The 27993-nt window shown below is 42.4% G+C and overlaps 1 protein-coding gene across 1 annotated transcript in view; it reads left to right on the top strand.

Annotated features, from left to right (window-relative positions):
• Positions 1 to 27993, top strand: part of lmf2a (lipase maturation factor 2a) — a 31359-nt gene that overhangs the window by 2369 nt on the left and 997 nt on the right. Inside the window, exons 2-13 of the mRNA XM_061969405.2 lie at positions 3051 to 3304; positions 7651 to 7679; positions 7753 to 7946; positions 9310 to 9488; positions 9601 to 9739; positions 14102 to 14230; positions 14301 to 14406; positions 14499 to 14595; positions 18784 to 18966; positions 19046 to 19214; positions 22265 to 22376; positions 23575 to 23683. Of these exons, the coding sequence (XP_061825389.1) occupies positions 3051 to 3304; positions 7651 to 7679; positions 7753 to 7946; positions 9310 to 9488; positions 9601 to 9739; positions 14102 to 14230; positions 14301 to 14406; positions 14499 to 14595; positions 18784 to 18966; positions 19046 to 19214; positions 22265 to 22376; positions 23575 to 23683 (1700 nt within the window). The remainder of the gene's footprint in view (positions 1 to 3050; positions 3305 to 7650; positions 7680 to 7752; positions 7947 to 9309; positions 9489 to 9600; positions 9740 to 14101; positions 14231 to 14300; positions 14407 to 14498; positions 14596 to 18783; positions 18967 to 19045; positions 19215 to 22264; positions 22377 to 23574; positions 23684 to 27993) is intronic.

The raw sequence follows: 27993 nt of genomic DNA, 5'->3' as shown, positions 1-27993 counted from the left end.
GCTTCCAGTTAAATTCCGCATTGAGTTTAAGATTTTACTCCTGACATTCCGTGCATTGCATGGTGGGGCCCCTCATTACATCACTGACTTGTTATGCCCCTACTCCTCAGGGCGCAGCCTCCGGTCTTCAGGCCAGGGTCTTCTAAAGATCCCAAAAACTTGTTTTAAAACCCGTGGAGACCTGGCATTCCAGGCTATAGCTCAACAGACTCTGGAACAACTTGCACCAGTCCCTCCCTGATCTTGACTGTCTTTGAAACTTTTAAGAAATATTTAAAAACGTATCTTTTTCGTAGAGCTTTTAGTTAATGCACCTTTTAACTATAATTGTTAATCCACTTTATATCCTTTTTATGATGTTGCCCCTGTTTTAATTGTATTGTTGTTTTACTTCCCCTATGTTTTGTACAGTGCTTTGATTGTATCTGTGAAAAGTGCTTTATAATTAAAATGTACTTAAGCTTGCACTCTGTACGATCATAACCGATTTTAGTGGTTATGTTGTTTTTTTATACACTCTCATAAAAGCGTATGAAGTGCATACTTAGTCAACAGTAGGGTTGCAAAGGGGAAGAAAGTTTCCGGTAAATTTCCGGAAATTTACCTCGGGAAAACCCCTGCCTTGATTTTAATGAACACTTATGCACATACTTGCCAACCTTGAGACCTCCGATTTCGGGAGGTGGGGGTGGGGGGCGGGGGCGTAGTCGGGGGTGGGGCGGGGGGCGTGGTTAAGATAGATAGATACCGTATTTTCCGCACTATTAGCCGCACCTAAAAACCACAAATTTACTCAAAAGCTGACAGTGCGGCTTATAACCCGGTGCGCTTTATATATGGATTAATATTAAGATTCATTTTCATAAAGTTTAGGTCTCGCAACTACGGTAAACAGCCGCCATCTTTTTTCCCCGTAGAAGAGGAAGCGCTTCTTCTTCTACGCAAGCAACCGCCAAGGTAAGCACCCGCCCCCATAGAAGAGGAAGCGCTTCTTCTTCTACTGTAAGCAACCAGCCGCCCCCGTAGAAGAAGAAGAAGCGCGCGGATATTACGTTTCATTTCCTTTGTGTGTTTACATCTGTAAAGACCACAAAATGGCTCCTACTAAGCGACAGGTTTCCGGTTCATGAAAAGACGCAATCTCTCCATCCGCACACGGACTACTATTTCACAGCAACTGCCTAAAGACTTTCAAGAAAAGCTGGCTACTTTCCGTGCATATTGTAAAAACAAGTTAGCTGAAAAAAAGATCCGGCCAGAGAACATTATCAACATGGACGAGGTTCCACTGACTTTTGATATTCCTGTGAACCGCACTGTGGATACAACGGGAGCACGTACGGTGAATATTCGCACCACAGGGAATGAAAAGTCATCCTTCACTGTGGTTCTAGCTTACCATGCTAATGGCCAGAAACTTCCACCCATGGTGATATTCAAAAGGCAGACCTTGCCAAAAGAGACCTTTCCAGCCGGCGTCATCATAAAAGCTAACTCGAAGGGATGGATGGATGAAGAAAAGATGAGCGAGTGGTTAAGGGAAGTTTACGCGAAGAGGCCGGGTGGCTTTTTTCACGCAGCTCCGTCCATGTTGATATACGACTCCATGCGCGCCCACATCACGCTGGTTTTTAATATATTATTAAAGTTTGACTGACCTATCTGACTGTTTTTTTGACATTCCCTTTAGCGCAGTTAGATGCGGCTTATAACACGGGGCGGCTTATAGGTGGACAAAGTTTTGAAATATGCCGTTCATTGAAGGCGCGGCTTATAACCCAGGGCGGCTTATGGTGCGGAAAATACGGTATATAAGAAATACTTGACTTTCAGTGAATTCGAGCTATGTATATATATATAATAAAATAAATACTTGAATTTCAGTGTTCATTTACAAACTACAACTCACAAACACTTTAGAGTTAGGCTCCACCATCAGAATGTGTACTTAAACTTATTAAGATCACATGGATATTATTCAGTGAGTTGATTCACCAAAACTAACCTGTTATACAGGAGGAAAAAGCACGCAGGACGTTTCAATTGTTCACAGACTGGTCGCGCTCATCAGAATGACAAGACACTTCCGGTCTGCAGGCGATAGCATTCAATTGGGAAGAAACGCCCTACTGCCCCCCTACTGACCAATGTGAATACTGATAAATGTGTAATGACAGCTCCAAAAACGAATTCAAACCACAAAATAAAATAAATAAATCAACACAAAAATGTGACACATTATGGGTGGGTCACATATGCATGTACAGTAGATGGCAGTATTGTCCTGTTTAAAAGTGTCACAACATTGCTGTTTACGGCAGACCAACTGCTTTACGGTAGACACTGTTGTTGTGTGTTGTCAACACGTCACTCAGGTCCGCCTGAATTTCGGGAGTTTTTCGGGAGAAAATTTGTCCCGGGAGGTTTTCGGGAGAGGCGCTGAATTTCGGGAGTCTCCCGGAAAATCCGGGAGGGTTGGCAAGTATGCTTATGCATGCTATGCTACTGTATTTTAATGGTGGTCATTATAGTGGTAGTACTTGGAGAGCCAAGTGTTTTCTGATGCGGTACTTAGTGGAAAAAGTTTGAGAACCACTTGGCTAAGGCAACAATCAATCAATCAATGTTTATTTATATAGCCCTAAATGACAAGTGTCTCAAAGGGCTGCAGAAGCCACAACAACATCCTTGGCTCAGATCCCACATCAGGGCAAGGAAAAACTCAACCCAGTGGGATGACAATGAGAAACATTGGAGAGGACCGCAGATTTCTATAACACTTTTATGTATTGTTTGGTTCTTTTAATATCATAAGACAGGTTCATGGTTTTTCATAATGCTCATTATATTTTTCAAGCATAACTCCTAAACCAAACATGCAATATGTCTAATAAGATTCAGTTATCTTTGAGTTTTACTAGAGACATGTGCTTTTGTAAGGTTTGCAAACACAAAAATGAGTTTTTTTTACTCTATATGACAGTTCTTAGAATCCTGAGATAATAGGTTTATCACCAACAATAATGCATATTAAATGTATCTGTTTCTAGGTCTGTATGGCAACGATGGTCTGCTGCCTGCTCGTCGGCAGCTGCGCTACAGCGGCAAGTCTCTTTGGGAGCAGCTGCTGACCTCTCCCACCGTGCTCTGGTTCGGACCTGGCCTCGGCCTGGACACGCACACCGGCATGGAGCTGCTGTGCCTCATTGGGGCTGGGCTTAGCTTGGCCGCCATGCTGGTGGGGGCGCTACGAGACAGCGTGGTGTTTTTCTGCCTGTGGGCCATGTACTTGTCATTATACCAGGTGATGTACTTGTACTAGTATGTGTGCCTAACAGGTGATGTCCATGTACTAGTATGTGTGTTTAACAGGTGATGGCCATGTACTAGTATGTGTGCTTAACAGGTGATGTCCATGTACTAGTATGTGTGCCTAACAGGTGATGTCCATGTACTAGTATGTGTGCCTAACAGGTGATGTCCATGTACTAGTATGTGTGCTTAACAGGTGATGTCCATGTACTAGTATGTGTGTTTAACAGGTGATGTCCATGTACTAGTATGTGTGTTTAACAGGTGATGTCCATGTACTAGTATGTGTGTTTAACAGGTGATGTCCATGTACTAGTATGTGTGTTTAACAGGTGATGTCCATGTACTAGTATGTGTGTTTAACAGGTGATGTACATGTACTAGTATGTGTGTTTAACAGGTGATGTCCATGTACTAGTATGTGTGTTTAACAGGTGATGTCCATGTACTAGTATGTGTGTTTAACAGGTGATGTCCATGTACTAGTATGTGTGTTTAACAGGTGATGTCCATGTACTAGTATGTGTGTTTTAAGAGGTGATGTCCATGTACTAGTACAGGTAAAAGCCAGTAAATTAGAATATTTTGAAAAACTTGATTTATTTCAGTAATTGCATTCAAAAGGTCTAACTTGTACATTATATTTATTCATTGCACACAGACTGATGCATTCAAATGTTTATTTCATTTAATTTTGATGATTTGAAGTGGCAACAAATGAAAATCCAAAATTCCGTGTGCCACAACAGAGTGGACCGACACCAGCAGATGACATGGCACCCCAAACCATCACCCAACCATGCAAATTTTGCATTTCCTTTGGAAATCGAGGTCCCAGAGTCTGGAGGAAGACAGGAGAGGCACAGGATCCACGTTGCCTGAAGTCTAGTGTAAAGTTTCCACCATCAGTGATGGTTTGGGGTGCCATGTCATCTGCTGGTGTCGGTCCACTCTGTTTCCTGAGATCCAGGGTCAACGCAGCCGTCTACCAGCAAGTTTTAGAGCACTTCATGCTTCCTGCTGCTGACCTGCTCTATGGAGATGGAGATTTCAAGTTCCAACAGGACTTGGCGCCTGCACACAGCGCAAAATCTACCCGTGCCTGGTTTACGGACCATGGTATTTCTGTTCTAAATTGGCCCGCCAACTCCCCTGACCTTAGCCCCATAGAAAATCTGTGGGGTATTGTGAAAAGGAAGATGCAGAATGCCATACCCAAAAACGCAGAAGAGTTGAAGGCCACTATCAGAGCAACCTGGGCTCTCATAACACCTGAGCAGTGCCAGAAACTCATCGACTCCATGCCACGCCGCATTTACGCAGTAATTGAGGCAAAAGGAGCTCCAACCAAGTATTGAGTATTGTACATGCTCATATTTTTCATTTTCATACTTTTCAGTTGGCCAACATTTCTAAAAATCCCTTTTTTGTATTAGCCTTAAGTAATATTCTAATTTTGTGACACACGGAATTTTGGATTTTCATTTGTTGCCACTTCAAATCATCAAAATTAAATGAAATAAACATTTGAATGCATCAGTCTGTGTGCAATGAATAAATATAATGTACAAGTTACACCTTTTGAATGCAATTACTGAAATAAATCAAGTTTTTCAAAATATTCTAATTTACTGGCTTTTACCTGTATGTGTGTTTAACAGGTGATGTCCATGTACTAGTATGTGTGTTTAACAGGTGATGTCCATGTACTAGTATGTGTGTTTTAACAGGTGATGTCCATGTACTAGTATGTGTGATTAACAGGTGATGTCCATGTACTAGTATGTGTGTTTAACAGGTGATGTCCATGTACTAGTATGTGTGTTTAACAGGTGATGTCCATGTACTACTAATATGTGTGTTTAACAGGTGATGTCCATGTACTAGTATGTGTGTTTTAACAGGTGATGTCCATGTACTAGTATGTGTGTTTAACAGGTGATGTCCATGTACTAGTATGTGTGTTTAACAGGTGATGTCCATGTACTAGTATGTGTGCCTAACAGGTGATGTCCATGTACTAGTATGTGTGTTTAACAGGTGATGTCCATGTACTAGTATGTGTGTTTAACAGGTGATGTCCATGTACTAGTATGTGTGTTTAACAGGTGATGTCCATGTACTAGTATGTGTGTTTAACAGGTGATGTCCATGTACTAGTATGTGTGTTTAACAGGTGATGTCCATGTACTAGTATGTGTGTTTAACAGGTGATGTCCATGTACTAGTATGTGTGTTTAACAGGTGATGTCCATGTACTAGTATGTGTGTTTAACAGGTGATGTCCATGTACTAGTATGTGTGTTTTAACAGGTGATGTCCATGTACTAGTATGTGTGTTTTAAGAGGTGATGTTCATGTACTAGTATGTGTGTTTAACGGGTGATGTCCATGTACTAGTATGTGTGTTTAACAGGTGATGTCCATGTACTAGTAGTATGTGTGTTTAACAGGTGATGTCCATGTACTAGTATGTGTGTTTAACAGGTGATGTCCATGTACTAGTATGTGTGTTTAACAGGTGATGTCCATGTACTAGTATGTGTGTTTTAACAGGTGATGTCCATGTACTAGTATGTGTGACTAACAGGTGATGTCCATGTACTAGTATGTGTGTTTAACAGGTTATGTCCATGTACTAGTATGTGTGTTTTAACAGGTGATGTCCATGTACTAGTATGTGTGTTTAACAGGTGATGTCCATGTACTAGTATGTGTGTTTAACAGGTGATGTCCATGTACTAGTATGTGTGTTTAACAGGTGATGTCCATGTACTAGTATGTGTGTTTAACAGGTGATGTCCATGTACTAGTATGTGTGTTTAACAGGTGATGTCCATGTACTAGTATGTGTGTTTAACAGGTGATGTCCATGTACTAGTATGTGTGTTTAACAGGTGATGTCCATGTACTAGTATGTGTGTTTTAACAGGTGATGTCCATGTACTAGTATGTGTGACTAACAGGTGATGTCCATGTACTAGTATGTGTGACTAACAGGTGATGTCCATGTACTAGTATGTGTGACTAACAGGTGATGTCCATGTACTAGTATGTGTGACTAACAGGTGATGTCCATGTACTAGTATGTGTGACTAACAGGTGATGTCCATGTACTAGTATGTGTGACTAACAGGTGATGTCCATGTACTAGTATGTGTGTTTAACAGGTGATGTCCATGTACTAGTATGTGTGTTTAACAGGTGATGTCCATGTACTAGTATGTGTGTTTTAACAGGTGATGTCCATGTACTAGTATGTGTGACTAACAGGTGATGTCCATGTACTAGTATGTGTGACTAACAGGTGATGTCCATGTACTAGTATGTGTGACTAACAGGTGATGTCCATGTACTAGTATGTGTGACTAACAGGTGATGTCCATGTACTAGTATGTGTGACTAACAGGTGATGTCCATGTACTAGTATGTGTGTTTTAACAGGTGATGTCCATGTACTAGTATGTGTGTTTAACAGGTGATGTCCATGTACTAGTATGTGTGACTAACAGGTGATGTCCATGTACTAGTATGTGTGTTTAACAGGTGATGTCCATGTACTAGTATTTGTGCCTAACAGGTGATGTCCATGTACTAGTATGTGTGTTTAACAGGTGATGTCCATGTACTAGTATTTGTGCCTAACAGGTGATGTCCATGTACTAGTATGTGTGACTAACAGGTGATGTCCATGTACTAGTATGTGTGTTTAACAGGTGATGTCCATGTACTAGTATTTGTGCCTAACAGGTGATGTCCATGTACTAGTATGTGTGTTTAACAGGTGATGTCCATGTACTAGTATTTGTGCCTAACAGGTGATGTCCATGTACTAGTATGTGTGTTTAACAGGTGATGTCCATGTACTAGTATTTGTGCCTAACAGGTGATGTCCATGTACTAGTATGTGTGTTTAACAGGTGATGTCCATGTACTAGTAGTATGTGTGTTTAACAGGTGATGTCCATGTACTAGTATGTGTGTTTAACAGGTGATGTCCATGTACTAGTATGTGTGTTTAACAGGTGATGTCCATGTACTAGTATGTGTGTTTAACAGGTGATGTCCATGTACTAGTATGTGTGTTTAACAGGTGATGTCCATGTACTAGTATGTGTGTTTAACAGGTGATGTCCATGTACTAGTATGTGTGTTTAACAGGTGGTGTCCATGTACTAGTATGTGTGTTTAACAGGTGATGTACATGTACTAGTATGTGTGTTTAACAGGTGATGTCCAGGTACTAGTAGTATGTGTGTTTAACAGGTGATGCACATGTACTAGTATGTGTGCCTAACAGGTGATGGCGTGTCTCATCTCTGATGCTTTGTCTTGCAGGTGGGGCAGGTTTTTCTTTACTTCCAATGGTGAGTCTTTTTTTTTTTTTTTTTGCAAGTTGATACAAAGAACAGTTACTCATCCATCTTGAACGCTGCCCAGGGACAACCTACTTCTGGAGACGGGCTTCCTCTGCATCCTTGTTGCGCCGATGACTCTAATCAGGGGGTCTCGAGCGCCCAGAGAGCACGATGGCGTGACCTTCTGGCTGATCCGCTGGCTGCTTTTCCGCCTCATGTTTGCCTCCGGAGTGGTGAAGCTCACCTCGCGTTGTCCTACTTGGTGGGGCTTAACCGGTATGGCCCCTTCTCTACTCGTAACCCTGTATGTTACCTTATATTCTTGGACCACTGGAAAAATAACTCAGTATTAGCCATATAGAAGAAGTGAAGACAAAAAAGTAAAATATGATAGCCATAGACTCGGATATTGACCTAACTGTGTGTCCGCATTGCCGGCAGTAGGTTGGACACGTTTCCAGTGAGGGTTGGACTCCGCCAAGGCTGCCCTTTGTCACCGATTCTGTTCATAACTTTTATGGACAGAATTTCTAGGCGCAGTCAAGGCGTTGAGGGGTTCCGGTTTGGTGGCTGCAGGATTAGGTCTCTGCTTTTTGCGGATGATGTGGTCCTGATGGCTTCATCTGGCCGGGATCTTCAGCTCTCACTGGATCGGTTCGCAGCCGAGTGTGAAGCGACTGGGATGAGAATCAGCACCTCCAAGTCCGAGTCCATGGTTCTCGCCCGGAAAAGGGTGGAGTGCCATCTCCGGGTTGGGGAGGAGACCCTGCCCCAAGTGGAGGAGTTCAAGTACCTCGGAGTCTTGTTCACGAGTGGGGGAAGAGTGGATCATGAGATCGACAGGCGGATCGGTGCGGCATCTTCAGTAATGCGGACGCTGTATCGATCCGTTGTGGTGAAGAAGGAGCTGAGACGGAAGGCAAAGCTCTCAATTTACCGGTCGATCTACGTTCCCATCCTCACCTATGGTCATGAGCTTTGGGTTATGACCGAAAGGACAAGATCACGGGTACAAGCGGCCGAAATGAGTTTTCTCCGCCGGGTGGCGGGTCTCTCCCTTAGAGATAGGGTGAGAAGCTCTGTCATCCGGGAGGAGCTCAAAGTAAAGCCGCTGCTCCTCCACATCGAGAGGAGCCAGATGAGGTGGTTCGGGCATCTGGTCAGGATGCCACCCGAACGCCTCCCTAGGGAGGTGTTTAGGGCACGTCCAACCGGTAGGAGGCCGCGGGGAAGACCCAGGACACGTTGGGAAGACTATGTCTCCCGGCTGGCCTGGGAACGCCTCGGGATCCCCCGGGAAGAGCTGGACGAAGTGGCTGGGGAGAGGAAAGTCTGGGCTTCCCTGCTTAGGCTGCTGCCCCCCGCGACCCGACCTTGGATAAGCGGAAGAAGATGGATGGATGGATGGATGTGTGTGGAACAAGGTAGCTGCCAACTGCCAAACAGCTGAGGAAGAACTAGACTGTCCACCGTCTTCCAATTTGACATTGTTATATCATAATTTATTAGGTTCACACCGGCCACCCCTCCAGAAAGTTGTTCACATAATAACAGCATAATTACATAGAAACACCCAAAACCAAAAATGTTACCTCCTTTCTCCGAGTTAACAGCAAAAAGTGTTTTGTCCCTGTTACAGCCTTGACGTATCACTACGAGACCCAATGCCTTCCCACCCCTCTGGCCTGGTCTGCCCACCAGCTGCCAGTGTGGTGGCAGAAGCTGAGTGTGGTAGGAGCCTACGTCTTGGAGATCGGCGTACCGCTGCTTTTCTTCAGTCCGCTACGCAGGCTCCGACTGGGTGCCTTCTACCTGCAAGTGAGCGCAACGTGTTCTGTCTCGATGAGCTCTCGGCCCGCAGAATGTGCACTAATAGTATATGCTGAGCGGCCAGTAAATGATTTTAATGAGTTCATTTTTTTATGCGCAGGTGCTGCTGCAAGTTGTGATCGTTCTGTCGGGAAACTACAACTTCTTCAACCTTCTGACAATGGTCCTGTGTCTGTCTCTGCTCGATGACCAGCACGTCCGCTTCTGGCTGCGCAAGCCTCAACAAAGCAGCCAAAAAGGTGAACACAGTCCTTGGATAATAGTACAGTGTCACAGTGTTTCCCACAGGACAGGCATCTATTTGTGGTGGTGTGGTCGAGGGGCGGGCGGTGGCAGCGGCGATGACCAAGAAGAACGCGGAGTTGGAATATAATTACAACACTTTATGTACATATTTATATACAGATTTGAACAATTAGTTATTCACTGAAATATATTTATTAATTGTGGTTCTTACAAAAAATATATCTTATAAAATATAAAAGCTAAAATGTCTCTTAAAGCTCTGCCCCTTTAATTAGTGAATACTAAATAATTTAACTTTAACCTACTACTACAACCATATTATTTACCAGCAACATGAAGTGAAACAGAGGCAGAGGTGTCCTGCCACAGTCAGTCAACCTCCTCCTCCTGCTGTTGCTGAACAGGTCGCACCTGTGGTCCGGACTGTAGGCCTACCTCCTCTCCACAAGTCGAGCCCTTTTCGGCCGTTGAAAATATTTTTCTATACTCATCTGTGTGAAGGAGTGAACATCCAACATTAGAATGTATTACTAACGAGCAGAACCGCTCTATGTACAGTGCCGTCTAACCTTAAGCGGCAGCAGCTCAACACATGCAGGGTTCAACGTTAAGGTTTTTTTCTACTTGCCCGACTTCTCAAATCTACTTGCCCCAATATTTTTACTTGTCCTGCCTAGGTTTTTTTCTGGCTGTGTAGTGCTCATGGCTTATATCTTACTAAAATCCTTCCCGTTGACTATTTACAACACTACACAGTATTTATTATTATTATTATTATTATTATTATCTATAATTACATTTAAATGGCATTGCATACATGTAAAATTAAATGCTATTTCACATTATTTGACCAGTAGCAGTTACACCCATCTGAACAGGTCAGCCACCTGTTTAAAGCCTGATCACAGTTGAAATCTTGAAATGAAGGGCCTTTAATGGCCAAAACATTAACCTGGACAACATTTTAACAGCTGGTTGGCTCAGATTTTATTCTTTTCATTGCATTCACATGCTGCAGTGGACAGTGGACAATTTAGCTTCAGTCCGTGTGTGTTTATTGACAACAGGGTTATAACCTGGACACGTTAGCTCGTCGGTATGGTAACACGTGACTGTTACTACGTGCGTCTGCCCGGCCCCCGAGTCAAACAGTGGCGGTGTTAATGAAGCAGCGTCAGGCTGCTCACCGTCAGTAAAACGCTCGGTGAAATCGCGGATTAACATTAAATATATGACGAGCCGCGAGCGATGCAGCTATAACCTATCTACCGATTTTTAAACACTGCGATTAGGTGGCGACTTGTCCAGGGTGTACCCCGCCTTCCGCCCGATTATAGCTGAGATAGGCTCCAGCGCCCCCCCGCCACCTCAAAAGGGAATAAGCGGTAGAAAATGGATGGATGGATGGATTTTTAAACAAATATACCTTTTTACCTTTTAAATTTCTTCCTCTTCTTTCCTGACAATTTAAATCAATGTTCAAGTAATTTTTAAAAAATTTTATTGTAAAGAATAATAAATATTTTAGCTTCTGGTTTTTCGACGAAGAATATTTGTGAAATATTTCTTCAAACTTACTAAGATTAAAATTCAAAAAATTATTCTGGCAAATCTAGAAAATCTGTAGAATCAAATTTAAATCTTATTTCAAAGTATTTTGAATTTCTTTTAAAATTGTTGTTCTGGAAAATTTAGAAGAAATACTGATTTGTCTTTGTTAGAAATATAGCTTGGTCCAATTTGTTAAATATTCTAACAAAGTGCAGATTGGATTTTAACCAATTTAAAACATGTCATCAAAATTCTAAAATGTATCTTAATCAGGAAAAATTACTAATGATGTTCCATAAATTCTTTTTTTAATTTTTTCAAAAAGATTCAAATTAGCTAGTTTTTCTCTTCTTTTTGTCGGTTGAATTTTGAATTTTAAAGAGTCGAAATTGAAGATAAACTATGTTTCAAAATTTTATTTTAATTTTTTTCGTGTTTTCTCCTCTTTTAAACCGTTCAATTAAATGTTTTTTTCATCATTTATTCTCTACAAAAAACCTTCCGTAAAAGGAAAAAAAAATGTACGACGGAATGACAGACAGAAATACCCATTTTTTTATATATATAAATGTATTTATTTAGCTATTCTTGTTTAAATCACACTTACGTGTAACTTACAAATGACAATATATTTATTTATTTATTTAAGTGTGTATCAAACTGGTAGCCCTTCGCATTAATCAGTACCCAAGAAGTAGTTTTTGGTTTCAAAAAGGTTGGTGACCCCTGTACTAGGGCATCAAATCAGTGTCAGTTGAGTCGGTCCATAGGTTGCCTGTAGGGATTTTTAATGTCCAGCAGATGTCAGTATTTAGTGACACAGTATCGACACAGTATTGCAATGTGTCGAAACGCTTCATGACGCCTCATCAACCCATCACTACCATATTGCATTAAAAACTAGATTTTGACCCACTTCTATTGTGGAAGAACAATGAGCCCATATATCCTCTTACTGCCAAGTTAGCCAGGGACTACCTGGAGACATTGTAACTGCAAGCAGGTCTGCTCTTTCTGCAGACAATGTTGATAAACTGATTTTTCTGGCAAAAAAACATGAAGATTGAGTAAAAGTCACCAGGGTTAAAGGCTGGGGGGGGGGAAAGAAAAGTTAATCTGAGGCTGAGTTGACTTGAAACTGTTTAATGTGGCACTTTTTATATGTAGAAGAAAAGTTTTGTCATTTTATTTAATCTGAGCAACAACTTGAGGCAGTTTAATGTTGATTAATGTGGACCCCGACTTAAACAAGTTGAAAAACGTATTGGGGTGTTACCATTTAGTGGTCAATTGTACGGAATATGTACTGTACTGTGCAATCTACTAATAAAAGTCTCAATCAATCAAAAAAGCACTTTATATGTAGAAAGGTTTTGTTAAGAAACCATTCTGAGCCTTATCTTATTTAGTTTTTATTTGATCCATGTTGACCACATGAACCCTGGCAATGGACCCTGTGTGTACATTAGAGATGCGCGGTTTGCGGGCACAACCGCGGAGTCCGCGGATTATCCGCGGATCGGGCGGATGAAATTAAAAAAAATTAGATTTTAACCGCGGGTCGGGTCGGGCGGTTGAAAAAAAAAAAAAAAAGATTTTAAATAGATTCAGGCGGGTGGCAGTTAAACCAATTGGGAAATATATATACATAGTTAAATGTTGTTACCCACATACGAAAAACGAGCAGGCACCTGCAGCATATGCCACAACAGAAGAAAAAAAAAAGAAGAGATGGACACTTTTACGGAGCGGAGAAGGGACGCCTCGCCGGGGTCCGGGACCGAGGCCCCTTCCCCCGAGAGGGCCCCACCGGGAGCCGTAGCTGAGGCGATCCGCGAGAAGGGCCCGACGCACGTCCAGGGTCACCACCGCACCGACACCCCGCCTCGTCCGCCTTCGCCGCGGCCGGCGTCACGCGCAGCAGGTAAGCAGCTTACCTGCCCGCCACCCCCGGGCTCATAACAGGGGTCACTCCGCGCGCTCCGCCCGTGCAGCTTACCTGCCCGCCACCCCTGTTGCCGGGGGCGCGTAACAGGGGTCACTCCGCGCGCAGTGCGCTCACGAAAGGGGTGGGGCTCACCCTGGTTGATATAGACAGCAGGACGGTGGCCATGGAAGTCGGAACCCGCTAAGGAGTGTGTAACAACCCACCTGCCGAATCAACTAGCCCTGAAAATGGATGGCGCTGGAGCGTCGGGCCCATACCCGGCCGTCGCCGGCAGCGAGACGCGCTTGGAGGTGCGCTCAGCGCGGCTCCCATATGATTGCGCACTGGTGTGCGTCTGGGCCGTGACAGCGTGGCACGCGAATGTCTGTGCTGCATTGGATCAGTCTCCTTTCTTTAACAGGCAAAAGCTTTATAACCTCACATCGTCTATATTAGATATATAACAACGGGCGGGTGCGGGCGGATGCGGTTCTGATTAAATGTTAGATCGGGTGGATGGCGGATGGTTGACGACTTTCTGATGCGGTTGCGGATGAAATAATTGCCTATCCGCGCATCTCTAGTGTATATGTATGTGTGGCTCACATCCATCACACACACAGCTATTTCTATTTTTGGGCAGAATAATTATAGTGTTGCCAATGTTAAAAGGATAAAGCCGTTGTTTACAAATTTGGTAAATAAATAACCAAAAAATTTATATTTTGTTGTTTTCTTACTGTACCGAAAATGAACCGAACCGTGACCTTTAAACCGAGGTACGTACCGAGCCGAAATGTTTGTGTACCGTTACACCCTTAGCCTGTACTGTATGTGGAATTGATTGTGGATTATTCTTATGATTGTATCCTCTCAGGTTCCAAGTTGGGGTCATGGTTGTGTTACCTGCTGGAGCTTGCTGTCTGGTCTCTGATTATTTTTGGCACTGTTGTGTGTTTTGACCTCAAAGTGGATACAGCAAAGGGTGCTATCACTTCCAAAATAGGTACAGTGAATATCCGGCGGTAGGCAACCTGGGGTGCAGGGTCCTCATGTGCACTTTTCTGTTATTTCAGCTTTCACCTACCATCAATTCAACCAGTTTCTGAAGAGTGTCACCATTCCGTGTGTGTGGATGGGAGTTCTGGCCCTCATGTGGGAGATGCTCACAGCCATGTTCAGGTACCACTGTCCTCTTTGGGGGTTTTTGTGCTCAGTCTGGCTTTTTTTTTTAATGTTGGAATAAGCGTGTGATACGTACGGTTTTGTCACAGGTGTGCTTGTGTGTCTGGTTTCCTGAGAAGGTTTTGTGCCACTCTTCAGTGGACAGTGTTTGCTGCATCTGCGGTCGCCATGTTCTCCATCAGTCTGGTGAGTTAACTCCATATTTGGACTTCCTCCATCCGAATGAAGTCCCACCATATGCTGGCAAAAGTATTTTGACACCTCATTTGTGAAAGCGTGCGTGGAACTGAATGTCAAACATTGTCTAGGCACAAACCTCAGAATGTGCGTGCCTGAGGGATAGGTACCGAATCCGGTACTTTTTTGGCACAAAACGGTCCAACCATGTTTTGGTACTTGGGCTGGGCACGACGTCAAGCCCGGTTGCCAACTCTGCGGGCTTTTTGCACTTGGGCACATGGTCGGGGTGTAACGGTACACAAAAATTTCGGTTCGGTACGTACCTCGGTTTAGAGGTCACGGTTCGGTTCATTTTCGGTACAGTAAGAAAACAACAAAATATACATTTTCGGGTCATTTATTTATCAAATTTGCAAAATCTTCCACCAAAAATATTTTTCTTAGTGTAATATTTGATGTGAAGTAATGGGAACCTTGGATAGGTCAATAATTCATAATAACATTGATTTTGATTCAATATTATGTTTTGAGCAATGACAGTTTGAAAGAAAAAAAAACAGCTTTGTTTTATTAGTCAACATTGCAACTTTTTCTAAATGACATTTAACCTTTAAGCTTTTTTATTTCACTTTTGTTATGTTTTTGTTTATTTTAATAGTATTTTTAGAATGTGCCGTGGGCCTTTAAAACATTAGCCGTGGGCCGCAAATGGCCTCCGGGGCACACTTTTGACACCCTTGCTATAGATAATAAAACATTAAATGTGATAAATCTATGGATAGAAAGCAGAGCCTGGCGACGCATGCGCGTTTATCATAACTCTCTCTCTCTCTGTCTCTGCCCCTCCCTCACCAATGCTGCTGTTTGTTTTGTTTTTAACCCCTTCTTAACCCTGAACGTACATTGAAAATACACGCAACCCTAACTCAAAATGCCGGACATTTGAGGCATTTAAGAAACTCTGCCCTGACAGCTGCGCAAAAGAGGACATGTCTGGTGAAAAGAGGACGTATGGTCAGTTTATCCTAGCCCGTTAGCTGCTAGCATGCCGTGTGTTGTGCCTCGGTGTGCATTGTTTACACAACGTGCGTTGCGCTACTTAATATGTCCGTGTGGAAACTCGTTCGGTACACCTCCGAACCGAACCGGAACCCCCGTACTGAAACGGTTCAATACAAATACACGTATCGTTACACCCCTAGCACTTGATCACTCCAGCAGTACTGAGAGTGAACTCAGCCAAAGTTCCCCTAGGTCAGGGGTCGGCAACGTTGAAAGAGCCATATAGTGCCAAAAATACAAAAAACAAATCTGCAAAAAATTAAAAAACGTTTACCGTATTTTCCGCACCATAAGGCGCCCTGGGTTATAAGCCGCGCCTTCAATGAACGGCATATTTCAAAACTTTGTCCACCTATAAGCCGCCCCGTGTTGTAAGCCGCATCTAACTGCGCTAAAGGAATGTCAAAAAAGCAGTCAAATAGGTCAGTCAAACTTTAATAATATATTAAAACCAGCGTGATGTGGGCGCGCATGGAGTCGTATATCAACATGGACGAAGCTGCGTGAAAAAAGCCACCCGGCCTCTTCGCGTAAACTTAAACTTACCTTAACCACTCGCTCATCTTTTCTTCATCCATCCCTTCGAGTTAGCTTTTATGATGACGCCGGCTGGAAAGGTCTCTTTTGGCAAGGTCTTCCTTTTGAATATCACCATGGGTGGAAGTTTCTGGCCATTAGCATGGCAAGCTAGAACCACAGTGAAGGATGACTTCTCATTCCCTGTGGTGCGAATATTCACCGTACGTGCTCCCGTTGTATCCACAGTGCGGTTCACAGGAATATCAGTTGCTGTGAAATAGTAATCCGTGTGCGGATGGAGAGATTGCATCTTTTCATGAACCGGATCCCTGTCGCTTTGTAGGAGCCATTTTGTGGTCTTTACAGATGTAAACACACAAAGGAAATGATAATATCCGCGCGCTTTTTCTTCTTCTACGCGGGCGGGTGGTTGCTTACAGTAGAAGAAGAAGCGCTTCCTGTTCTATGGGGGCGGGTGCTTACCTTGGCGGTTGCTTCTGTAGAAGAAGAAGCGCTTCCTGTTCTACCGGGAAAAAAGATGGCGGCTGTTTACCGAAGTTGCGAGACCGAAACTTTATGAAAATGAATCTTAATATTTATCCATATATAAAGCGCACCGGGTTATAAGGCGCACTGTCAGCTTTTGAGAAAATTTGTGGTTTTTAGGCGCGCCTTATAGTGCGGAAAATACGGTATGTAAAACAGTCATTGTTTTCGGTCGCTTTGAAGACCAAGAAGAGGATTTCTCGGGCTTGGGCTCTTCCTGGATCCAGCTGGGGCAGGTGTTGGAGGACAATGGATAACCCCTCCCGTCTCCTGACCACAATGACTTCAAGAGGGCGGCGGGTCGTAAATAGCGTTGACCTCGGTTACCAAATAGTTGGAAGAGAGTTTGTGAAATATTTCAAAGAGAGTTCGTTTAACACTTCAAAGAGAGTTCCTCTGGAAGTTGAGCAGATCCTGCCATCTGTCCGTGTTGAAATCACAGTGGCGTTTCACGAGCCTTCTTCCTCTTGTTAGGCCTCGAAAGACAGCATTCATCTTCTTATCAGGAACATAATGTAATACGTTTCTTTTGTGATAACTTACAAACAATTATTCCAACAATTAGAAACCATTAGTAAATCAGAGGCTATTCACAAGGTGTGGAAATTACTGGCTTTTAATAGCAAAAGGTATAGATGTGTGTGTCCAAGTTAAAGTTAAAGTACCAATGATTGTCACACACACACACACACACTCCCTCACCCTCAGTGTGACCTGTATGGCTGTTGATCAAGTATGCTTGCATTCACTTGTGTGTGCGCGCAGAATAAGAATATTATGTGACTGGGCCAGCACTCGTTGGAATGGATGAAAAGCGGATGTGACGATTTTCGGGAGGGGCACTGAAATTTGGGAGTCTCCCGGGAGGGTTGGCAAGTATGAGAATTAGCGGGCCAGAGTTTGACACCCACGCTCCATATAAACAGCACAACATCTACGGCTTTTGGAACTCAGTGCACACTAGAGATGCGCGGATAGGCAATTATTTCATCCGCAACCGCATCAGAAAGTCGTCAACCATCCGCCATCCACCCGATGTAACATTTGATCAGAACCGCACCCGCCCGTTGTTATATATCTAATATAGACGATGCAAGGCATTAGTGAGGTTATAAAGCTTTTGCCTGTTAAAGAAAGGAGACTGATCCAATGCAGCACAGACATTCGCGTGCCACGCTGTCACGACCCAGACGCACACCAGTGCGCAATCATATGGGAGCCGCGCTGAGCGCACCTCCAAGCGCGTCTCGCTGCCGGCGACGGCCGGGTATGGGCCCGACGCTCCAGCGCCATCCATTTTCAGGGCTAGTTGATTCGGCGGGTGGGTTGTTACACACTCCTTAGCGGGTTCCAACTTCCATGGCCACCGTCCTGCTGTCTATATCAACCAGGGTGAGCCCCACCCCTTTCGTGAGCGCACTGCGCGCGGAGTGACCCCTGTTACGTGCCCCCGGCAACAGGGGTGGCGGGCAGGTAAGCTGCGCGGGCGGAGCGCGCGGAGTGACCACTGTTACGAGCCCCCGGCCACGGGGGTGGCGGGCAGGTAAGCTGCTTACCTGCTGCGCGTGAAGGCGGACGAGGCGGGGTGTCGGTGCGGTGGGCGCGGTGGTGACCCTGGACGTGCGTCGGGCCCTTCTCGCGGATCGCCTCAGCTGCGGCTCCCGGTGGGGCCCTCTCGGGGGAAGGGGCCTCGGTCCCCGCCTGAATCTATTTAAAATCTAATTTTTTTTTATTTTAACCGCCCGACCCGACCCGCGGATAAAATCTAATTTTTTAAAATTTCATCCGCCCGATCCGCGGATAATCCGCGGACTCCGCGGTTGTGCCCGCAAACCGCGCATCTCTAGTGCACACACAAGGTGCACACCCAACAACCTATCTGGATTCTATAACAGATTCGATAAGGAATCGGTTCGATAAGAGGATTCGATAATGACATCGTTAATTTCTTAACGAACATCATCCCTAGTGGCGGCTAATATGTTGCGGTGGCACAATCAAATACATTAGGGGAAACCCTGGAGTGTGTTGCTCCCCTTGATTATCAAGCTCTGTTTGTGCTTTCAGGTGCCGTTTACCTACATAGAACATGACTCCCATGCCAGGCTGTGGCCCAGCGTGCGTCAATCTTACGAGCTGGTGGATCGCTACCAGCTGGTTAACTCATACGGTTTGTTCAGAAGGATGACCGGCGTCGGCGGCCGGCCCGAGGTCGTCATAGAAGGTAGTAACGACGGCATAACGTGGACGGTGAGAGGAACCAAGTCTGGCCCCCTAATCAGTTCTGCAGCAGGTTTAATGTTTAAGATGCGTTTGCAATCTCTTGTAGGAAATCGAGTTTATGTACAAACCTGGCAACATGAGTGCTCCGCCCCCCGTGGTGACGCCCCACCAGCCCCGCTTGGACTGGCAGATGTGGTTCGCTGCTCTCGGGAGTCACACGCAGGCCCCGTGGTTCACCAGCCTCATGTACCGACTTCTGCAGGGCAAGAGAGACGGTACGGCCAATGTCAAGAACTTTGAAATATCCTAACTGTTGCTGCCACTTGTCTGCTGTTATGATGAGTGTCATGTTTACATTGGCATACCTGCCAACTACTCCGGTTTTCCCGTAATTAGTACGGTTTTCATCAACCTATTCCGGGTTACGGTTGCAGTGATAAATAATAAGGTTTTTCCATTAATTAAAATTTTTTTTTTTTTTTAAGTTTTATTCACGAAATCGCGTAACAACAATGACAATCGACACTGCTTCCCGTAACTTCCTATCGAGCCATTCCGAATGCCATGCGCGAGGCTATTTATAGCACCGCTGCCAAGCACGAGGCACCGTTTGTTTCCAAACGAGCGAACGATCATGGAATCAGCCAGAGAAAAATCGCAAACGAGTCTTAAACCGAAAAGAAAACTGCAGTCATTCCGTGAAGAATATTCAAAAGCCTATCCGGGAATAATTATCCGTTCCAAAAAGGGTGAAAACTATGCGAATTGCATCTTGTGCAGACAAGATTTTTCGATCGAACGCGGAGGAATTCAAGGTCAAGGTTCAACTTTATTGTCCCCGCGGGGAAATTTGTCTTGGGCACAGTGCATCATTGCTTTCTTAACATACACAAAAACAACAGAACAAAAACACAAGCACAGACACAACCACAACCATACAACTAACATTTAAACATCAGAACATGGAGCTTGATAGACATAGGTGGCACTTTGATGTAGGCATAAAATCTACAGTATGGAGATAAAAATAAAGTACCAATGTGCATTGCACTAGAGCTCATGGATAAAGTGCTGTGTGCTAAAGTGCTTAGTTCTAAAGTGCTATGTGCTAAAGTGCTATGTGCTAAAAAGTGCTAACCTATGTATTAAAATTCTATTGCACATTGTTGGTCAGCTTAATGGATGCTGGAACAAATGATAATTTAAGGCGGTTAGATTTGCATAGTGGGACCCTGAGTCTTCTCCCTGATGGCAGGGTTCCATATTCAGGAAAGAGTGGGTGTTGTGAGTTGGAAATAATTTTCTTAGCTTTTTTCCTAACTGCCTGCTCATAGATGCTCTGTATAGGCTCATATTCTTTCCTCCCTATGATTTTCATTGCCGTTTTATGCATGCCGGCCAGTTTGCTTTTTAGCTTAACGGTTAGGTTGCCAAACCATGAGGTGATCCCGTATCTAATGATGCTCTCTACAATGGCACGGTAGAAAATCATCATGATGTGGCTGCTTACGCCGTACAATCTTAATCTTTGCAAAAAATATAGCCTCTGTTGCAGTCTATTGCACAGTTTGTCAATATGTGTCTTCCAGCAGAGAAGATTATCAATATGAACCCCTAAATATTTATATGAGGGTACCTGGGTGATTTCCTGATTTTTGATGACCACTGGCTCATGGTCAGTCACTTTCCTCGGATCCAAAACCATTTCCTGTGTCTTGGTCACATTTAAAATAAGATGGTTAGTGTCACACCACCTAATAAATAGGTCTATCTCGTCTTGGTACACAGAGGGGTCCGTATCCTTGTGTAAAAGGCTTAGGAACACGGTATCGTCCGCAAATTTCACCATATAATTGTTAGGGTGCAAATTAAAATTAGTGATGTAAAAGACCACGTTGGGACAAAAAAACACAAGTCTAATGCCGTTGCTAATGCCGTTGCCGTTGGATTTTAGCCACAAAAAGGTAATGACACCAATGTTATCTATTGGAATTGTTTAGTACTTTTATACTGTTAAAAGTGTTTATACTATTTATGCTTTCAAGTCCAAGTTGAAGAAATCTTGTTAAATGTTGACAGCATAACTACCAAAATACAGAAAAGTATGTCCTTAATATTTTTGCAGTGCTATTTCTGTTGAAAAGTTCAAATGATTACATTAGAGATGTGATGTGCCACTTTTCAAGTGTCTGATGGCTTAAATTAATTGTCATTAATTTTTCATATTTTGAATTCTTTTGAAAGGCTTACAAAAAAACTACATTTGAATTGTAATTCCATGCTATTGACAGGACTATTAATTTTAATGAAGTTAGCTTACCATGTTTACAGTATGATAATTGTGATAGAAATGTGAATTTTAGGCACAGAATATGTTTTACAATTGAACAAGGCAGTAGATTATACAAGCTTGGACAGAAAGTTAATAATGACACCAATTTTTTTTTTAATGGAATTGTTTAGTACTGTTTTACCATTTGTTTACTGTAAAAAGTGTTTATACTGTCAATTAACAAATTGAAGTCTTGTGAAAGGTTGACAGGATAACTGGCATTAACTGTCAAAATCATTTCAAACTATTGAAGTTAGCTTACAGAATAAACATGTCAATCAACTCATATGATTTTTGCTGTAATATTTTTGTTTTGAAAAGTCACTGTGACTGATAGAAAAGTGATGGTTTTAGCAACATTTTAACCTGTCTGAATGCTAATAATCATTTTGCGTCGGGGGGGCGAAGCCTGAACCCCCCACCAGGACTTTGTCCTGGACCTCCCGGGGCCTGCGGCCTCTGGACCCTGGCTACTAGGTTTTTCTGATTTCAAAAGTTGGCAGGTATGCATTGGGATCATCTTGTGCTATATTTTATGACAAATGTACATAGTGTTTTTTACTGCTCTTTCAATTGAAGTGCTTTGTCACTCTAATCTATTTACTGTAGACAATTTTAGGATCTGTCCAGGGACAACAAATGGAAAAATAGCCATTCTAGTACATTTACAGCAATGTTGATTAATGTACACTGTCCTTGTTTAATGAATCAAAAAACAATTAACATAGCACTAATTAGAATCTTCAAGTCATCAGTAGTAAAAGTCTTTCAAACTAGATATTGAAAACATAGGCGCTCAGATCAAATGTTCATTCACCTTGTAAGAACTGCATTTGTTAGAGTGCCCCCTAGTGGCCATAGCCTGTTATTGTTGAAATGTTGTAGCCAGCATGTTTCAGCTCGTTTGTCAAAGACAAAATGGGCAACCTGTTAGAGGCTACTAACGAGTATACATTTGACTTATTTATGTGTGTTTGGTTTGTGTGTCTGCAGTGATCGAGCTGATCCAGTCGGACGTCACTCGGTACCCGTTCCACCTGGAGCCCCCCGCCTACCTGCGAGCACACCGCTACAGATACTGGTTCACTGAACCAAAAGAGGATGGGTCAGTGATTATAACGACTAAAATCAAAAGTCAAATGTTCATCAATGTTTCCATAGCTAGTATGATTCCTATTACCGTATTTTCCGCACCATAAGCCGCCCTGGGTTATAAGCCGCGCCTTCAATGAACGGCATATTTCAAAACTTTGTCCACCTATAAGCCGCCCCGTGTTATAAGCCGCATCTAACTGCGCTAAAGGAATGTCAAAAAAACAGTCAGATAGGTCAGTCAAACTTTAATAATATATTAAAAACCAGCGTGATGTGGGCGCGCATGGAGTCGTATATCAACATGGACGGAGCTGCGTGAAAAAAGCCACCCGGCCTCTTCGCGTAAACTTACCTTAACCACTGGCTCATCTTTTCTTCATCCATCCATCCCTTCGAGTTAGCTTTTATGATGACGCCGGCTGGAAAGGTCTCTTTTGGCAAGGTCTTCCTTTTGAATATCACCATGGGTGGAAGTTTCTGGCCATTAGCATGGCAAGCTAGAACCACAGTGAAGGATGACTTCTCATTCCCTGTGGTGCGAATATTCACCGTACGTGCTCCCGTTGTATCCACAGTGCGGTTCACAGGAATATCAAAAGTCAGTGGAACCTCGTCCATGTTGATAATGTTCTCTGGCCGGATCTTTTTTTCAGCTATCTTGTTTTTACAATATGCACGGAAAGTAGCCAGCTTTTCTTGAAAGTCTTTAGGCAGTTGCTGTGAAATAGTAGTCCGTGTGCGGATGGAGAGATTGCGTCTTTTCATGAACCGGAAACCTGTCGCTTAGTAGGAGCCATTTTGTGGTCTTTACAGATGTAAACACACAAAGGAAATGAAACGTAATATCCGCACGCTTTTTCTTCTTCTACGCGGGCGGGTGGTTGCTTACAGTAGAAGAAGAAGCGCTTCCTGTTCTATGGGGGCGGGTGCTTACCTTGGCGGTTGCTTGCGTAGAAGAAGAAGCGCTTCCTCTTCTACGGGGAAAAAAGATGGCGGCTGTTTACCGTAGTTGCGAGACCGAAACTTTATGAAAATGAATCTTAATATTAATCCATATATAAAGCGCACCGGGTTATAAGCCGCACTGTCAGCTTTTGAGTAAATTTGTGGTTTTTAGGTGCGGCTAATAGTGCGGAAAATACGGTATGTCACAAAGTCTGTTAAGTCTTTAGTGGCAGTCTTAAGTTGACATTGCAACCTCTGTGCAGACCATACCCACAGCGATGGTGGAGGCGGGTCTATGATGACGAGTACTATCCCACGGTGCATCTGGGCAACTCATTCCTGGAGAGCATGCTCGTGCAACATGGACTCAAGGTCTGTACACTCTTACTGGTCTTTTCAATATGTTGCCTCACATGTCATTAATTATCATGATGAGAATATTAGGAATCAGTATGATGCAGTATAGTTCTTCACCACTTAAAACTACACCCAATAAATCACAGGTGTCAAACTTAAGGCCCGGGGGACAGATCTGGCTCGCCACATCATTGTATGTGGCCCGCGAAAGCCTGGGGAAAATGTGTGTTAATAAAATACTTTTTTTTACTAAATGCAAATAATTATTTTGATTTTGACAGGAAAAAATGTGTATCGTCTAAACGTTATCTTATCATGCCAAATATTACATTATTACATAGTGTATTACAAAAATATGTTAGTAAAGGTAACATGAAAACATCTAATAATGGAGAGCATAGGCAATGGTGTAATAATATGAGGTGATTACTGGTACACATTTATATCAATGCTGTCAAATGATATATATATATATATATATATATACAGAGGTGGGTAGAGTAGCCAGAAATTGTACTCAAGTAAGAGTACTGTTACTTTAGAGATTTATTACTCAAGTAAAAGTAATGAGTAGTCACCCAAATATTTACTTGAGTAAAAGTAAAAAGTATGTTGTGAAAAAACTACTCAAGTACTGAGTAACTGATGAGTAACATACACACACATATCATATATATATATATATATAAATATGTATATATATATATATATATATATATATACACATATATACACATACATTGATATATACAGTATATCATTTATATTTATTTATTTTGCCGTTTTTGTTTACATGTTAAAGGTGTTTTAATGAATATACATGCATGTTTAACATATATAGATTCCTTTCTTTCATGAAGACAAGAATATAAGTTGGTGTATTACCTGATTCTGATGACTTGCATTGATTGTAATCAGACAGCAGTGCTTAACGTCCACGTTTTCAAATGCAGGAGAAAAAAAGTTCCTCCTTTCTGTCTAATACCACATGAAAGTGGTTGGTTTTTGGTATCTTATTTGTCCAGCTTCCATATTCGTTTTCACACACTTTACAAGAAATACATTGGCGGCAAATTCCGTAGCTTGCTAGCTTGTTTGCGCTGGCTTTCGGAGACTCTTATTTTGAAAGCGCAGGCGCGATGGAGCGGCACTTTTATTGTGAAGACAGGAACTGTGCAGTCAGTCTTTAGGCTTGTGACGGGATGTACGTTTGAAATAAAAAAGTGTCTTTTTTCCTTCACACTTTTGATTGATTGATTGAAACTTGTATTAGTAGATTGCACAGTACAGTACATATTCCATACAATTGACCACTAAATGGTAACACCCCAATAAGTTTTTCAACTTGTTTAAGTCAGGTCATGTGACCGCCTGGCTCTGTTTGATTGGTTCAACGTCACCAGTGACTGCATCTGATTGGTGGAACGGAGTCAAACGTCACTAGTGACTGCATTTTATTGGTGGAACGGAGTGAAACGTCACCAGTAACGCAGGCACTATGAAGGTCTGTCTGACAGACCAAAACAAACAAAGCGTGCATTAACAGATCGATAAAAATGAGTAGCGAGTAGCGAGCTGAATGTAGATAAAAGTAGCGGAGTAAAAGTAGCGTTTCTTCTCTATAAATATACTCAAGTAAAAGTAAAAGTAAGTTGCATTAAAACTACTCTTAGAAGTACAATTTATCCCAAAAGTTACTCAAGTAGATGTAACGGAGTAAATGTAGCGCGTTACTACCCACCTCTGTATATATATATATAATAAGGGTGTATTTGTATTGAACCGTTTCGTTACGGGGGTTCCTGTTCGGTTCGGAGGTGTACCGAAGGAGTTTCCACACGGACATATTAAGTAGCGTAACGCACGTTGTGTAAACAATGCACACCGAGGCACAACACACGGCATGCTAGCAGCTAACGGGCTAGGATAGACTGACCATACGTCCTCTTTTCACCGGACATGTCCTCTTTTGCGGAGCTGTCAGGGCGGAGTTTCTTAAATGCCTCAAATGTCCGGCATTTTGAGTTAGGTTTGCGTGTATTTTCAATGTACGTTCAGGGCTAAGAAGGGGTTAAAAACAAAACAAACCGCAGCATTGGTGAGGGAGGGGCACAGACAGAGAGAGAGAGAGAGAGTTATGATAAACACGAATGCGTCGCCAGGCTCTGCTTTTTATTCAAGCATGTTTTACTCAATATAGGTCATCAAATCTCAGCAACAAGCTGTAATATCTTACTGAGATCATTTAGGACCGAAACACTTAAAACAAGTAAAACACTCTAACATAAAATCTGCCTGAGAGAAGAATTATCTTATCGGATAGAAAATAAGCAAATATCACCCTTATTTGACATATTTCGTCTTACTTATACACTTTTACACTTTTTGCAGTGTGCGGTTCGTGAATTGAAAAGTCTGTACAATGAGGGATTTGTAAATAAAACTATAACTGACAATATTTTTTATTCAAAAAATGCATTTGTTCACATATTACACATTCACATACAACTACTAGGATACATTTTATACAGTAAAAAGATACTAAATGCATTTCAATGTGGGTCAATCAATATATGATAAACCAGGCCTGGGCAATTAGTTTGACTTGGGGACGGGGGGCAAATTTAGAAAAAAAATGTGCCTGGGGGCCGGTATATCTATGCGAAAATTTACTGTACAGTATGTGTGCTTGGGTCCTGTTTTTAGGAACACTAATACAAAACCTCACAATAATGTCTGATTGAACGCTAAAAACGTTATGACAGACCGCCTTAAAAAACCGAAAGGAATTTTACATTTTTTTACTGAATGAGACACCCAGAATGTACATGAAAATCAAGATAGTGGGATTTACAATATTAACTATGAAGGATAAAACACTGAATACTATGAAACGCTATGAAATTGTTTCTTGCATCAACTAATGCAGGCCTGGGCAATTATTTTGACTCGGGGGGCAAAATTTAGAGAAGAAAATGTGTCTGGGTTCCGGTATATCTGTCTATCTATTTATATATTATATATATATACTGTATATATTTATATAAATGTATATATATTTATATAAATATATATATTTATATATAGTGTACCGTATTTTCCGCACCATAAGGCGCCCTGGGTTATAAGCCGCGCCTTCAATGAACGGCATATTTCAAAACTTTGTCCACCTATAAGCCGCCCCGTGTTGTAAGCCGCATCTAACTGCGCTAAAGGAATGTCAAAAAAACAGTCAAATAGGTCAGTCAAACTTTAATAATATATTAAAACCAGCGTGATGTGGGCGCGCATGGAATCGTATATCAACATGGACGAAGCTGCGTGAAAAAAGCCACCCGGCCTCTTCGCGTAAACTTAAACTTACCTTAACCACTCGCTCATCTTTTCTTCATCCATCCCTTCGAGTTAGCTTTTATGATGACGCCGACTGGAAAGGTCTCTTTTGGCAAGGTCTTCCTTTTGAATATCACCATGGGTCCACCCAGTTTCTGGCCATTAGCATGGCAAGCTAGAACCACAGTGAAGGATGACTTCTCATTCCCTGTGGTGCGAATATTCACCGTACGTGCTCCCGTTGTATCCACAGTGCGGTTCACAGGAATATCAGTTGCTGTGAAATAGTAATCCGTGTGCGGATGGAGAGATTGCGTCTTTTCATGAACCGGATCCCTGTCGTTTAGTAGGAGCCATTTTGTGGTCTTTACAGATGTAAACACACAAAGGAAATGAAACGTAATATCCGCGCGCTTTTTCTTCTTCTACGCGGGCGGGTGGTTGCTTACAGTAGAAGAAGAAGCGCTTCCTGTTCTACCGGGAAAAAAGATGGCGGCTGTTTACCGTAGTTACGAGACCGAAACTTTATGAAAATGAATCTTAATATTTATCCATATATAAAGCGCACCGGGTTATAAGGCGCACTGTCAGCTTTTGAGAAAATTTGTGGTTTTTAGGTGCGCCTTATAGTGCGGAAAATACGGTGTATATATATATATATATATTTATATAAATATATATTTATATATATATATATTTATATAATTATAAATACACACGCACACATTTTTATACTGAATGAGACACCCAGAATGTACTGGTACATGAAAATAAAGAATGTGGAATTTAAAATATTAACTATGAAGGATAAAACACTGAATATTGACAACATATGAACGTCACCCCCCCTCTCCATCCACATATTTTACAATCAAGCGAAACGCAACAAAAATGCAACAAACAGCAAATTATGAACTTGAAGGATAAAAAAAAACCCACCTACAAACTGATACATCACTAAGTTTTAAATTTTTGTTGTAAAAATCTCCTTC

This window comes from Nerophis lumbriciformis, linkage group LG10 (assembly GCF_033978685.3).
Source record: "Nerophis lumbriciformis linkage group LG10, RoL_Nlum_v2.1, whole genome shotgun sequence".
In the NCBI taxonomy this organism is placed as follows: Eukaryota; Metazoa; Chordata; class Actinopteri; order Syngnathiformes; family Syngnathidae; genus Nerophis; species Nerophis lumbriciformis.
This window is presented reverse-complemented; position numbering and strand designations above follow the sequence as displayed.